The sequence below is a fragment of the Bubalus kerabau genome, chromosome 6 (assembly GCF_029407905.1).
Source record: "Bubalus kerabau isolate K-KA32 ecotype Philippines breed swamp buffalo chromosome 6, PCC_UOA_SB_1v2, whole genome shotgun sequence".
Lineage (NCBI taxonomy): Eukaryota > Metazoa > Chordata > Mammalia > Artiodactyla > Bovidae > Bubalus > Bubalus kerabau.
Window position 1 is genome coordinate 92,787,093 of NC_073629.1, and position 16,365 is coordinate 92,803,457.

At 41.0% G+C, this 16,365-nt stretch overlaps 1 protein-coding gene across 7 annotated transcripts in view; it reads left to right on the top strand.

Annotated features, from left to right (window-relative positions):
• The window catches only part of IFT25 (intraflagellar transport 25), a 40,768-nt gene extending 32,187 nt beyond the window's left edge, over nt 1–8,581 (top strand). For 6 of the 7 annotated variants that reach the window (XM_055585813.1, XM_055585815.1, XM_055585816.1 and 3 more), the window contains 4 exons: nt 577–683; nt 2,439–2,507; nt 5,908–5,951; nt 8,382–8,581. In XM_055585813.1, the coding sequence (XP_055441788.1) occupies nt 577–683; nt 2,439–2,507; nt 5,908–5,951; nt 8,382–8,495 (334 nt within the window). In that variant the 3' untranslated portion in view covers nt 8,496–8,581. The remainder of the gene's footprint in view (nt 1–576; nt 684–2,438; nt 2,508–5,907; nt 5,952–8,381) is intronic. The other variant, XM_055585818.1, reaches the window with a different exon arrangement.
• The last annotated feature ends 7,784 nt before the right edge of the window (nt 8,582–16,365 follow it).

Genomic DNA, 16,365 nt, shown 5'->3' on the forward strand with positions numbered 1-16,365 from the left:
ACTTAAAGAAGGCATGGCTGGAGTAATAAAAATACGTGAAAAAAGTGCTAATATAAATTGGATGCTATTTATGAGGTGAGTGCAAAGGAGGGAGAAAGTGATTGTGATTTGGTGGGCTTGGAGAGATGTGACCAAAAAGTGAATAAACCTTTGCAAGGGAAGAAGGGCTTCCACAGAGACATGAGTCTGCATGATGTGTTTGCAGAATTTTAATCGGTCCAATGTGACTACAGTAATGAGAGATGATATCATGATGGGGGACAGTATACTTAATGATGGGACCAGATTGTACAGGATCATTAAGTGCCATACTAAGGAGTTTAGATTTATAGGCAATAAGGGATCACTGTAAGATTTTAGACAACAGTGACATCAATTCCATGTTTTAAAGAATATATTTGGTGGTTTCAAAGAATTGTTAAAGTTGGGGAGAGATTAGAGGCAGAATAAACAGGAAGGGATTGTAAGAATCCAATGGTGGTTTATTTTTTTTAGTACTTATTCACTAGGATTTGTGATTAAGCATTTCTAAGCATTTAGCTGTTCTTTTCTCTTTTTCTTTAAAATTAACAATAGAAATCCAGAAACTTTTTGGACCACCACAGGAATGTTTCCCCAAGAGTTCATTATATGTTTTCACAAACATGTGAGGATTGAAAAGCTTATAATCCAGAGTTACTTTGGTAAGCATGATATTTTCATTTCATTTCATTAATTTTCATCTTTCAGTTTTTCCATAGGCAGAATGCACATACGTAAACTTTTGGCAAAACACTGATTTTTTTTACAGCATGGAATCAAGTTTTATTGCTGGGGTGATGGGTGGAGAGTATGGGTTAGCTGTCTTGAGCACAGTTAGCTTCTCTGAAACTGCGAATTTGAAACCCTTCCAAAGTACGTAATAATTTCCATGCAGTTTACTACGTGAAAGCCTTTGGCAAAAGACCCTGTGATGAATTTAAGAAGCCAACTTGCCAGAACGCTAGGTTTCTTCACATCTTTATTCCAGATTTTTTTGGCTAGGGGTTCTCTGTCAAATTCTTTCTGAAAATCTGACAACCCTGATTATTTACATTTGGTAACTTTGATTCTTTTATTAATGTGGCCATTTTCTGAGGGATTTAGGAAGAATATCTTCCACTAGAACTAGGATGGAAGATATTCTCCCACTAGGATGGAAGAATATCTTCCATCCTAATCCTGTCTTATGTTTAAGGACAGAGTATATCAGGCAAAATCATGGTAGGAAACAGGATACATCCCAGGTGGCTCAAATGAAGAAACATTATTGATGGGACCACTTAAACAGAATTATGGCCTGGGTTAAGGGAACAAGCTAGGGATGCTGAGACACCCAGAAACTGGCTATAGCAGTAAGCCATTACCTCCCTGGGCCAAAGGAAGAAAATAGTATTTGCTGGAGAAGGAAATGGCAACCCACTCCAGTGTTCTTGCCTGGAGAATCCCAGGGACGGGGAAGCCTGGTGGGCTGCCGTCTATGGGGTCGCACAGAGTTGGACACAACTGAAGCGACTTAGCAGCAGCAGCAAAGAGCACTGGAGCGTGTACAGAAGGGCCCTGCCCAATAGGAGCTGTAACCAGGGAGGAGCATAACCACTGCCAAAGACAGGACACTGAAGCAGGAAGGGAGTAGAGAAAACACAACCTGCTTTCAGTTCCCTGCTGCCCTTCAGTTTCCTCCCAGTCCCTCCCGTCGATCCGGTCAGTAGGCAGTGGGAAAGTAGGTCCAGGAGGTTTGGTCCCCAGGGGTCCTCCCTCAGGGTGCAGAGCAGAGAAGAATGGATTTGGAGTGAAGGGAACTGCTTTAGGGGTAAAGGAGAAAAGAAAACCAACGCAGAAGGAAGATGACTGCATTCTCTTTTCTCTCATTAATTGTGAAGGCTCTGGAGTTGGACCTAAACTTTGAATTCTAGTTCTGGTACTTACTAGCTCTGTATCATTGAACATTTTGCTTGACTTCTGTAAGTTGTCTGATTTCTTTAAGCCTGTTTTCTCATCATTAAAGCAGGTTAATAATACCTTTCTCCTAAGGTTGAAGTCAAGAGTGAATGAATATGTCTGACATAGTAGTTTCTGCATAAAGTTTTATGATCAAGACCACTAATAGTATTATTTACCAGTGTACCAAAAAAAAAAAAAAAAAAAGAAAGAAACAAAAACAAACCAGATGGTACCAAACTCAAAAAGGCTCTGTTAGCTTTGTGTTATATGCTTGCAAACACTTGTAACAGTTACCCAGGCTGTACGTTACCATAGGGATTTATGGAAAAACGGCGAGTGATTTTCCTGATCCCAGTACTTTGTGCGTTCCCACTAATGCCTGCCGGTCTTAGACAGAGGGAAAAAGAAATCAAGAGACGGCAACATAGAATTACGGAGATAATTAACACTTTATTTTCGTTTATTTACAATGTCAGTGCGGACCTTGAGGATTGAAAAGAGTACTTCTAAAGAGCCAGTTGATTTTGAGCAATGGATTGAAAGAGGTATGTGCTTGGTTCACCAGCATTATTTTGATCATGAGGGGGTAGAGAATTGTGTTTTACTCTATATTTCCAATTGTGCTTCATTTTGGTGAAAAAAGGTGGCCTGAATGATTCTTATGACATATTTAGATAAACCTAGAAAAACTCAAATTTGAATACTAAGATGATTCTTCCCTTCCTGGTTATGTAATTGTTAACATGTTACTTAATTTTTCTGAGTTTCAGAATCCTTATCTGAAAAATAGAGATGATATCACCATTTAAAGTTTTTGTGAGCACAGTGTCTGACATATGGTAGACAAGCAATAAATACTAGTTTTTAATCATTCCTTCCTTCCTGATTAGTGGTATTATTTAAATATTATTGGCAGAGTTGGTAGCCTCTCATAAGAGACAGCATGTTGCCTTCATGTGTCTATCTGTTCCTTCCCAGAATACCATGAAAATAATAATAAAGGAGTAAAATGAGTCATAAACCTACGGGGCAAAAAATAAAAACAAACAGGGAACCAGGAATTCAAAACAGATGTGCGAGGTCAATATATGGAAGAAAGGAAGCAGTTGGAGGAGTAGTAACTTCTGTAGCAGAACTGAGTAAATTATAACCTCAGTACCTGGCAAGGAAGTTTATCTAATAGAATCCCAGGAACTTGAAGGCAAAGGTACCATGGAAAGTTTGAATGAGGCATGGACAAGAAAAGTGATTGGTGAAACATCTATTTACAAAGTATAAAAGACTTTAGGTACCTTCCTCCCACAAACTACCCCCAAGAGTGACTAGGAACTTTGAATGTTGAGGCTCAGGACTCAGGGAGACCAGTCATAGTAAAGAGAATGAGTGAGACATGGAGTGGAAAACAGGGGATTGAAGTGGAAACCTATATAATAAATAGTGGGAACTCTAGCCTCCTTCCTATGGTCTGCCCAGCAACCAGAAATACAGCCCCAGCCAGGAGATTGGAGGATTCATCTTTGGAGAAACTGAATGGTCCCAAAAGATATGTGGATTCAGAGCAAGGCTAGTTCATTTCTGGTCACCCTATGGAAATCTGGTAGTCAGTGAGTCTGGCTCATGTACTATTTTCCAGTGATCTATTCATAAGTAACAAAAGATAGCCCCAAATCACCAAACATGTGGTAAAGACCTAAATATAATCAGGCCTTTACCTCTAACTCCATCTGTAGGAAAAGAGGGTAGAAAACAAATGAAATCACAAGGGGGCAATATGAGAAAATGTGGGACATTTTATGATACAACTGACTTGGTCTCTTCAATAAGTCAATGGTGTGGGGGGAAAATGTGTGTGTGGGAGACAAAGAAGTTCAAGATTAAAAGAGGCTTAATTCTGGTTTGAATAAACCAACCATAAAAAGACATTTAGGGGGACAAAGGGGACCTTTGATGGGGTAGGAAATAGCAACCCACTCCGGTATTCTTGCTTGGAAAATTCCATGGACAGAGGAGCCTGGCAGGCTACAGTCTGTGGGGTTGCGAAGTATCTGAAACAACTGAGTGACTGAGCAGGCACGCATGGGGACCTTTGAATATATACTAGGTATATGATATTAAAGCATTTTTAAATTGTCGTATGATGGTGGCATTGTAGTTACACTAGAAAACATTCTTCTTTAGAGATGGATAATCAAATATTTAAAGGTGAAATATCATGATGTCTCAGACTTGCTTTAAAATACCTTAGCAAAAAAAATTAGATAAACAAAGTATGGTGAAATGCTAATAATTGTAAATTCAAGACAGTGGGTATATAAGAGTGATATCCTGTCTTTTTTTAATGTATGTTTGAGATTTTTCAATTTTTCATAATTAAAACTAAGCAAACGAAAGAAGAAGTTACTAATATCTAGTGGAGGAGGAGTTGTATAAGAAAGAAAATGTGTCATAATGTATTACTTATTTCAGCAGTAAATAACATATAGACAATGGTGTAGCCATCAAGTATTGATTTCAAAATTGAGAGGATGGCAGGAAGGAAAATTTGTAGGAAGAGGAGGAAGAGAATACTGGTCCAAGAGACATAAATTTTCACCTACTATAATATAAAGTCAGTAAAAAATGGATAAATCAAGAAAGGGATCATGAAACATATTATAATTCCAGAAAAAATAACTTAAATAGTTGAAAACATTTACCTCTGGGGAGCAGGATTGGAGGAAAAGGGGTCAAGCAGGGGACTACTATTTTGTATTACCTCAGAGAAAGGTTAGGAAACAGAAAGAAAGTCATCCATAATCTTACTTCCCAGAGACTTCCCTTTTTGTACTGTCTGCCTTTTAAAATTAGGTACACTGTTTTGATATTGGAGCTTCCCTGGTAGCTCAGCTGGTAAAGCATCCACCAGGAGTCCCTGGTTCAATTCCTGGGTTAGGAAGATCTGCTGGAGAAGGGATGGGCTACCCACTCCAGTATTCTTGGGCTTCCCTGGTGGCTCAGCTGGTAAAGAATTCAATGGCAATGCAGGAGACCTGGGTTCAATCCCTGGGTTGGGAAGAGTCCCTGGAGAAGGGAAAGGCTACCCTCTCCAGTATTCTGGCCTGGAGAATTCCATGGACTGTATAGTCCATGGGGTCACAAAGAGTCGGACACAACTGAGCAACTTTCACTTTTCACATTTTTATGTAAGTAAAATTAATTTCTAAATAATGTCAGTATTATTTTTTTAAGTTGTGAATTTCTTTTTTAGAACTTTTTATTTTTTATTGGGGTGTAGCTGGTTAACAATGTTGTGATAGTTTCAAGTGAACGGGGAAGGGACTCAGCTATACATACACATGCATCCCTTCTCCCCCAAACTGCCCTCCCATCCAGGCTGCCACATAATAATGTGAATATTATTTTATCAATGAAATAGTTCATCTTTCCAAAAGAATGTTTGATATGATTAACTCATGACCAATAAGTTAATCTGTCCTAAAATCACACTAGTACTAGTAAAGGTTTTCTGAAGCTGGGTACCAGAAAAGATCAATTCATGGGTGGCATAACGCAGCATCGTAGTGAAACTTCATTGTAAGAAACTGAGCCCTAATCAGTACCCATGAGAATGGTGGGACAGCCTCTCAGGCCTGCAGTTACTGTTAGTAACTTGATCCTTAAAAAGGACTTTCATATTTTATTAATTCTTCACTTGATATTCCTTTACTATAATTTATATTTATTTTTATTTATACTCACTGAGATATTTTATAGCTCATATATAGTTTAGCTTTTATATCTTTTTATCAAATATCTCTATTTTTATATTGGATTTTATATACCGAAACACTGGTATATCTGGTCTAACTATAATTTTATCAGATATCACGTTTTGCTGAAAATAAATTTCAATATATCCTGATGCAGTTTGAGCCCTACCTCAATTCTGTTAAATTTGTGTTTTAGATCTAGTACATACAGAGGGGCAGCTTCAAAATGAAGAAATTTTGGTAAGTAAATATACTTTGAAGATATATACATTATCTTTAGCCAGCACAATGTATTTAAATTTTAAACCTATCTCCATAGTCATAAAATTACTAAATACCCTCATAATATTGTAGGTTCTGTGTCTGACCAACCAATAGAGGCAGTTATTCTCAGAAATATTATGATCTAAATATAGCTTTCATAAGTTAGGTTCTTTTCTGTCATAGACAGAATGACAGCCAAGATAAAACAGAATTCACTTGTTATTGTTTTATTTTGTTTGTTCATTTATTTTGAAGTATTTATTTACTTTCCTTTCATTTCATTCTGTAGTCCTTATGGAATAGGAATCAAAACAGGTTGAGATGCCAAAATTGGATGTTAATTTAAGCATTAAGGGACAGGGAGATTCAGATAAGGGAGCTGGAGCATAGGATCAGCAACAAATAAGCCAAAGAGGACGAGGTGAAAAGGGAACCAGCATTTTCTGACAGCATTCCACTGGGCTTTGCTTGTCAAGTGAGATGAATGGCCGCTGCCGGGGAAGCTGCTGCCTCATCACGAGTTCCTCTGTCCCCAGCTTGTCAGGCCCTGGTTTTAGACAAACACAAACAGTGAAACAACCGACAAATGTTTTTAAGGTAGTAGTGCTTATTAAGATTTCTCTCAATAAGGTTGTTAAAGAGGTGCCTTGTCCATTAAGTTTCATTCTTCACAATTTACTGGCAGCTGCTATGAAATCAGTGTTTCAAAAGATTCTGTAGTGTTTGAATCCTGTTAATTATCTTCTCTACCACCCAGTTGTGCCCAGTGACTGGGGAGGCCGTGCATGCGTGTTAAGTCACTTCAGTCGCATCTAGCTCTGTGCACCCTATGGACTGTAGACCCCACCAGGCTCCGTGGTCCATGGGGATTCTCTAGGCAAGACTACTAGAGCGGGTTGCTATGTCCTCCTCCAGGGGATCTTCCCGACCCCGGGATCAAACCCGTGTCTCCTACGTCTGCTTGCATGGCACTCGGGTTCTTTACCACTAGCACCAGCTGGGAAGCCCAAGGAGGCCAGTAGGGAACAGAAAAATGATTAATTAGATTGAAATTTATCTTCCTGTTTTTCTCCATATTGTTTCATTGATTATGGTTAGTAAGCGTCTGCTAAGGATTTTGTTTCAGGAGTCATTGTGTGTCAGGGAGGGTGGCAGCATCATAGAACTTTTGGAGAAGAGTAAGGGGGAATGGAGCCTTCCCTGGGGGCTCAGTGGTCAAGAATGCACCTGCAATGCAGGAAAGGCAGATTCGATCCCTGGGTCAGGAAGATCCCCTGGAGAAGAAAATGGCAACCCACTGCAGTATTCTTGCCTGGGAATCCCATGGACAGAGGAGCCTGGTGGGCTACAGTCCATGTGGGTCAAAAGAAGAGTTGGACATGACTTAGCAGCTAAACAACAACAATGAGGGGAGAATGGAAGGCAGTATATCACCCCTAGTTTAGCACCCTGTCACAATAGCTTTTGCCGTACTTATTTTCTTCTAATTGTCAACCACATGTATTACATAGTTACAATAGTGTACATGAAAAACTTTGTATTTTTTTAAAATTTAATGTTATATCAAATGCTTCATAATTATGATTTAAAAATTAAATGTATTCAGATAGAGGTTAACTGATTTCTTTTTTCCTCCCTCTGTCATTATAACTACTACTACAGGGGACATCTTATGCCTGTTCCTGCTATCATGGTGTTCACTTTTTTAGTTATTTTCTAAAATTAAATTTCAAGAAATGGAAATACTGGGCCCATGGGTATAGACATATTTATAGTAGTAGTAGTAGTAGTTTAGTCTCTAAGTCGTGTCCAACTCTTATGACCCCATGGACTGTAGCCTTCCAGGCACCTCTGTCCATGGGATTCTCCAGGCAAGAATGCTGGAGTGGATTGCCATTTCCTTCTCCAGGGGATCTTCCTGACCTAGGAATTGAACCCAGGTCTCCTGCACTGCAGGCAGATCCTTTACCAACTGAGCTACGAGGGAAGCCCATAGACATATTTATAGCTTCTTACATATATTGCCAAATTGCTTTTCAGAGAAAATATATAAATACAAAAATATAATAATGTTTTAGGGTAGTGTATTCTGAGGCATCATCCAACAAATGAAATCTTTTATCATGAAAAATACTTTAGAAAAATACTTTAAAAATTAATCAGAATTGTACAGTGCAGTTTTTAGCTCCACCTGCATTCTTCCTCAAACCAAGGCTGATGTTTGGCTGTTACATATCAGAACAGCCATATTGTTACATGTGGCTGCTTCTCTTCTGAACATTGTATCTTATAAATCATTAAATACTTATAATATCATTCTTGTATCAAACCCTTTCATCTGCTAACTGCTTGTTTAGCAGTTAACTAGAATTGCTAAATCATCTGTATTTATTTTTTCCCTTACAGGCACGTGATGGCCACGTCACTTACTTGAGATTCATTATTGTATCAGCCTTTGATCATTTTGCATCTGTGCATAGTGTTTCTGCAGAGGGAGTAGCAGTCTCAAATCTTTCTTAGTAATTATAATATACCCATGCACTATTTTTTAACAGTATATTTATTTAAACATGAAGTTGTCATTATTAAAGGAATTTGTATCAGTCTGTTTCAGTTTTATCTTTCCCTTCAGCATTTTCTAGGAATTTGGTTCATCAGACAGCAGTGATGACCAACATGTAGGTCATAAGAAAGCGTTTGCCAAAAAAAAAAGCTTTTGTTTCAGTATACAGCTTAGCCAAGTACATAACTATACATGAAAACAACTGGTATACACTGTGACTCCACAGCATCTAACATGCTACCCTTCGGCTATCAGTGCATTAATTTTTAAACTTATTGATTGATGTAAAGGGCTAAATGAAAAATATGGACACTAAACAATATACAAGTTCAAAAAAGAGAAAACATTTATGGGAACATTTCCTTGAGGTCATGGAATTTGAGTTGGGCCCTGTAGGACAAGTCATTTTATTTTTTTCTTTTAATTTTATTTTCTCTTGATTTGAAGACTTCAGAGAAGAGTTAGGAAACAATCTTATTTCCCCAAGGCAACCATTATTGATATTATTTGATTTGTTTTTTTTACATTTTGAGGAGGTAAGAAACAAGATAGGACATTGTGTGGAGATATAAGACATCTCAGACTGTATCTTTTTATACAACTTGAAATAAAAATGTAAATAATATAGCCAAAAGTTAAAATGACAAAGCAGTTCTAAAATGTTGAAAATAAATAGAAAATGCATGAACCTACATTTATTACAATTGATCGACTCACAGAAAAAAAATGGCATTGGAATATAGTATTTTATCTGTGCAGTCCATATTAGTTTCCTATGGCTTCTGTAATAAAGTACCACAAACTTGGTGGTCCAAAACAATAAAAATTTATTCTCTCACTGTTCTGGAGACTAGAAATCAGAAATAAAGGTATTGGCAGGGTTTGTTTCTATTGGAGTTTTTGAAGGAGATTATATTCTTTGCCTTTCTCTTAATTTCTGGTGTTGCTGGCAATCCTTGGCATTCCTTGACTTGTGGCAACATATCTCCAGTTTCTGCCTCTATCATCATATGCCATTCTTTCTGTGTCTCTTTGTATCATCTTCCCTCAATGCATATATTTTTATGTGTCTTCTTATAAGAACAACATCATGCTGAATTAAAGACCCTTACTCCAGTATTATCTTAACTAATTAAATCTGCTGTGACTTTCCAAGTCAGATTGCTTTCACAGGTACCAAGGGGTTATAGACCTTTCAAAGCTCTTTTCTCTCTCCCACAATGACCAGCAGTGATGTTTTTCTACACAGTAACTAATTCATCATTCTGGGTCTGGGAGTGAGACTGATGATAACAGGTAGTAGAGCCCTCAGTCAATCCGAGGTAGACATATAGAAGGAGAGATAAATCTTCATTTAGTTTGGGAGTAGGATGGGGGTTGCTGCGTCACGCCACTTGCAGAATTTTAGTTCCCTGACCAGGGACCAAACCTGGGCACCCTTCAGTGGAAGGCCAGAGTCCTAACCTACTGGACTGTAGGGAGTTCACAAATCAGTGATATTTTGGAGTTGCTTTTTACCCCAGCATAATCTGGCCTATCCTGACTGATATACACACAAATGTAGCATATAGCTCATCCTAGAGAACAAGTGCGGAGAAGGCGATGGCACCCCCACTCCAGTACTCTTGCCTGGAGAATCCCATGGACAGAGTAGCCTGGTAGGCTGCAGTCCATGGGGTCGTGAAGAGTCGGACACGACTGAGCGACTTCACTTTCACTTTTCACTTTCATGCATTGGAGAAGGAAATGGCAACCCACTCCAGTGTTCTTGCCTGGAGAATCCCAGGGATGGGGGAGCCTGGTGGGCTGCCATCTATGGGGTCACACAGAGTCGGACACGACTGAAGTGACTTAGCAGCAGCAGCAGCAGAGGACAAGTGACCTGGTTTCTTCAACAAGTCAGTGATGCAAAAAATGTTAATTAAGGAAGGGGGTCCACTCTAGATTCAAAGAGATATAAGAAGACCCCAAAATACATGCCTTGTATAAATCTTATTTGGATGCTAATATGAGAAAACTAATTGAAAAAAAAAAGACATTTTAAAGATAATTGGGAAAATCTGCTTATGGATTGGGTAATATTCATTTGCTTTTGCATGGATTAGGTGTGATCCTGGCTTTAAGATTATGTAAGAGAAGGTCCATATTTTTCAGAGATACATTTAGTAGATTCAGATACAAGTATGTAGGTTTATTACATGGTATCTGGGCTTTGCTTTAAAATAATTGGGCATTTTTTTTTTATAGGAGAAAAGTTTAGTTGAAGCAAATAGAGCAATAAATTGGTGGATCTGGGTTATGGATATACAGGGCTTCATTGTACTAGTCTCTCTAATGTATACTTGGAATTCTTCATAATAGACAAAAATAAATAGTGCCACGGAGGATATCTTTGTGCAAAAATCTTTGCCTACCCCTCAGATGATTTTTTTTTTAGAAGAGATTCCCAGAAGGGAACTAGTCAAAGTTAAGAATAGTTCTAAGGGGCTTCCCTGGTGGCTCAATGGTAAAGTATCCACCTGCAATGCAGGAGACCTGGGTTCGATCCCTGGGTCGGAAAGATCCCCTGGAGAAGGGAGTGGCAACCCACTCCAGTATTCTTGCCTGGAGAATCCCATGGACAGAAGGGCCTGCGGGCTACAGTCCATAATGTTGCAAAGAGTCGGACATGAACTGGACTAAGAATGCATGCATGCAGTGGTGGTTCAGTGGTGAAGAATCCACCTGGCAATGCAAGGGATACCAGTTCAGTGACTGGTCCAGGATGATCCCACATGCTGAAGAGCAACTAAGCCCACTGTCCACAACTGCTGAAGCCCCTTTGGCCTAGAGCCTGTGCTCCATAACAAGAGAAGCCACTGCAACAAGAAGACCGCCCACTGCAATGAAGAGTAGCCCCTGCCTGTCACAACTATAAAAAGCTCATGCGTAGCAACAAAAATCCACTACAGCAAAAATAATAAATGAATAAATCTTTTTTTTAAAGAAAAGTTTTAAGGCTTTAGATATTTTCTGATAATTTGCTTACCAAGATTTGTTGCACAGATTTACTCTTTGGAAAGGTTACTTTTAGATAAATGGAGGAAGGTAGAAAAAGTACTTCAATAGTGACGTTGGTGCCATCAGAGACATGAAGGTGTATATATAGAGAGATGAATATATATATCTGACTGGGGCAAAGAAGCCTGAAATGGTACATTACAGCCAGATCACAGAGAGCCTTTAATGCTTTCAGATATTTTCCTGATAATCCTGGAGCCATTTAAGGTTTTTGAAAAGGGAAGTGACCTAGAGCAATTGTGTTCATGTTCAATAAAATGAAACACTGAGGATCTTCTTTTTCCCAAACTTCCTAAACTGGAATGTCAATAAGTCTTCATTTAAGGAACACTGCGTTAAGGCTTACAGATCACTGGAAGGGATTTCTAGAAGTTATCAGAATGATCTCTTTGGCACAAGCCTACTAAATGATCTTTAAGTCTTTTTTCTCTGTTTCTCTCCTGTGAATGCAGAGAAAGTGTAGTGCTTGTAATACCACTTCATGGTATTTGAAAACTGCATCCTTTAACCTTTATTTTCCTAGGCTTCAAAAACTCATTTTCACTTGAGAAAACCACTCTCTTAAGTCTCAAGCAGTAGATAGGCCAATATGTGGCTTTATCTTTTTTGTTTTTCACTGCTGAACCCCACTGTAGGAAAGGGGCAATTGGCCAAGATGGCAGTGTTCAGGCTCTCTCACCCCATGTCCTCTTGCCCTCTCCCCACCTTTTGTAAATAATGACTTTACATGGTTATGTAACAGCTGCACACGTGCATATAAGCACCACCTGAAAAGCTGTTGAGTTGCGTTGCAGTGCGTTAGCCACAAGAGAACAAAGCATGTCTGCCTTGCTGCAAATGAAGCATGTCTGCAGTTCCTACAGCTCCTCGAATCTTCTTCCAGGTTCTTATCTGCTTCCTAGCTCGCGCCTTGCCTAGCCTGGGTTCAGTGATCAGTGAGACAATTGGCAGAGTCAGCAGGGTTCCCAGCATGTAGGGGAGCCCGAGGCTCCAATGGAAGGAGGAAGCCAGTGGCCACCACATAGCACGTGGTATCCGGGGGCCGGGGTCCTCTCAGCATGGGCCCCGGTGGAAGACTGGGAGGTGGTGGACAGGCCACTGGATAGCACTAAAAAGGCATTACAAGCAGTGAATTCCCATTTGCTGGACAAGGAAGCATGGACTGCTGCTGGCACCATAGTGTGGGTATTCCTGACTGCCCTGAAGGTGAATATGAATAGTGCCCTACATGATGCCATGCAGGTCCGTGATGTGCAGAGACACTTGGAAGAACTAGAGCAATGTATATTGACATAAAGCAAGAAGTGCATGGCCTTGAAGAACCCAGTGTTTCTGACAGCGAGGTGATAAGGGACAGTAATGATGAAGTTATGAGACTGAGAAACGTTATGACACTGTGAGTTCCCGCTTTTCAGCAAGGCCTGTCATACAGCAGAGGGATGGGACCAACAAGGCACGGAAGCCCCGGGAGGCCTCAGACATCAAGGAGACCAAAGGGAAGAGGAGCGGCACTGACTCTGCAGCCAGGAAAAAGTCCAGGAAGACCAGCTAGGAGCAAGGACCAACCCTGGTGGAGAAAATGAAGAAAGGAAAGAGGGAAAGTGAAACCACAGTGGAGAGTTTAGAGCTGGATCAGGGCCTGCTGAACCCACCCCTGCAGAGCCCTCAGTAGTCCACAAAGTCTGCAGACAGCCAGAAATGACACTCAGACAGCAAGTGAAGTGCAGGAAATACAAGGACCTGGACTTCAAGGTGGTGGATGATGATGGGGAAACTATCCCAGTGCTTGGAGTCAGCTGGACATCTGCCCTCTCAGCTCCTACACTGGCCTGGCAGGTGGAGGAGCCTCCAGATGACAAGTGTTTTACAGGTGGCTTGTGAGACGCCATTTTGAACACTGTCTCATCCACCTCTTTTGGTTCCTTAACTGCTACCTCAATAGTGGCAAGCTTGGGAGAAGTAGAGGGACGGCAGCAGGCAAAGGGGATTAGAAGTGTGAAGACCCTGATTGGGGGGCTGGCTGGTAAAGGCCCCATCCGGGTTACGTGGATGAAAAAATGTGGGCTCATTTGTTGGCAGCAGGAGTTGACAGAAATAAAATTGATAAACAGCCCAATGCTCTGCTCCTAGAGCTATGGGAGGCAACTGAGACCAGAACAGCAGTTTGCCAAGTTTGGGAAGCGCCCACAGCAAGAGATACAAGCAGTTCAGTTAGAAGATTACATGGCACCCAGGGATGTTCCTTCAGAACTATAAAGGCTGTGACCTTACTCTTGGAAACTGGAGATGGCTCCCTGTATGGAGGTATACAGTGAAGTCTGTGTCATTTGATGTGCTACTAACCTCTGATTCTCTTGCAGATTTAGAACAGTATGCACCAGAGCTTATAAAGCATTTGGAATCATGTGGGCGGGCTGTGAACGCTGCAAAAATCTCTTTGAAGGGGTAGGCCCAACGCCTGTGGGAGGTTTTGCGGGTCTTTAATGAGAAACCCCTCAGGGATGGAGTTGCCCCTGTGGATGCTGTCCTGTTTCTTGTCACTGCACCTAAACAGCTGCAAGTAACAACAGACATTTTGATAAAGCCTGGATACAGAACCAAAGGTAATGTCCTGCTGCCAGCTCCAATCGGGATTTCATATGGACGGATGGTGGACTTGACTTGGCCATGGAAGATAAAGGCACTTCACATGCATTGATGGCTTTTCTAGCCCCATGGGGGCAAGGATTGCAACATGAGTTCCAGGTTGTACCCCGGGTGACGAGTGCCTGGCCCCTTTGTGTGCAAGTCACCTGTCCAGTACCCGGCGTTGGTTTTTTCTATGTACTGGGGAACGTAACTGTTGTAGCATCTGCTGCTGTTGCAGAATGGGGGTATGTAACTGTTGTAGCCTTTACTGCTGTTGCGGGATGTAGTTCCACTGGTCAGTGTCACTCACCATGGGAATATCTCCAAAGGTGATCTGTGCGTAGATTGTAAGGCGAGAGGCCCTGAAGGAGTGGAATGTAGGGAAGGGGCAATTGGCCAAAATGGTGCTGGTCAGGCTGTCTCACCCCATGTCCTTTCGCCCCACGTTTTGGAAATAATGACTTTACATAGTTATGTAACGGTTGAGGCCATTTATAATACTGTGCATGCGCATCATGACCTATATAAGCACCACCTGAAAAGCTGTTGAGTTGTGTTGTGATGTGTTAGCACAAGGGGATAAAGCATGTCTGCTTTGCTGCTGTGAACAAAGAATGTGTGCAGTTTAAGAAAGTGTCTTAATGGTAGTAAGGAAGGAATATCAACAACTTCCTATATGCAGATGATACCGGCCAACTCATTGGAAAAGACCCTGAGGCTGGGAAAGATAGAAGGCAGGAGGAGAAGGGGATGACAGAGGACAAGATGGTTGGATGGAATCACGGACTCAATGGACATGACTTTGAGCAATCTCTGGGAGATGGTGAAGGACACGGAGGCCTGACTGTAGTCCATGGGGTTGCAAAGAGCTGGACACGACTGAACAACTGAACAGCAGCAACAACCACTGTAATGGCAGAAAGCAAAGAGGAACTAAAGAGCCTCTTGATGAAGGTGAAAGAGGAGAGTGACAAAGCTGGCTTAAAACTCAACTTTCAAAAAACTAAGATCATAGCATCAGGTCCCATCACTTCATGGTCAATAGATGGTGAAAAAGTGGGAAAAGTGGCAGATTTTATTTTCTTGGGCTTCAAAATCACTGCAGACAGTGACTGCAGCCATGAAATTAATAGAGGCTTGCTCCTTGGAAGGAAAGCTATGATGAAGCTAGACAGCATACTAAAGAGCAGAGACATCACTTTGCTCACAAAGATCCAAATAGTCAAAGCTGTGATTTTTCAGGTAGTCAAAAATGGATGTGAGAGCTGGACCATAAAGAAGGCTGAGCACCGAAGAACTGATGCTTTGGAATCGTGGTTCTGGAGAAGACTTGAGAGTCCATTGGATAGCAAGTAGATCAAACTAGTCAATCCTAAAGGAAATCAATCCTGAACGTTCATGAACGACTGATGCTGAAGCCCCAAACTTTGGCCACCTGACGTGAAGACCCTGATGCTAGGAAGATTGAGGGCAGGAGAAGAAGAGGGCGATAAAGGGTGAGATCACAGACTGCCTATGACAAAAGTTTGAGCAAACTCAGGGAGATAGTGAAGGACAAGGAAGCCTGGCGTACTGCAGTCCATGGGGTCACAAAGAGTCTGACAAGACTTGGTGATCGAACAAGAAGTTCCTTATAGGTTCTGTCTCCAAATAGAGTCACATTGGAACTTATGGCTTCAACATCTGAAGAGGGTTGCACAATTAAGTTCAGGTGGTGAGAAGGCAGCCAAAGCAGTGTGACTGAAGGGGATTTCTAGGAGTCCCATTGCAAAGGAAACAGCAAACTTCATGAGAGCATTCAAGACAACTAATGTAAATCAAAGTTGCAGGCTGCCCTAGGCTACTCCTCCTCCTTCTGTATTTATGTTTCAACCAACAACTAGCCCTATTAAAGAAGAGTAATCTGAAAAGTCCCAGAAGCGGATTGCTTTAGGTCTGGGTCTCTAGAAATAGAGCTTTAGAGAGGAATTCGATTTCCTGAGAGAGCACTCTCAGGAAGTGGGATAGATCATGGGAGAAAGTTAACCAAAGATGGTTTTGGTTGAAGTCTGGCCTCAGCCTGAGCCCACAAGGAGCTCTAGAGTGTGAATGACACCAGAGAGGTATGCTTCCCACCCTTGAGGCAAAGGACCAGGCCTT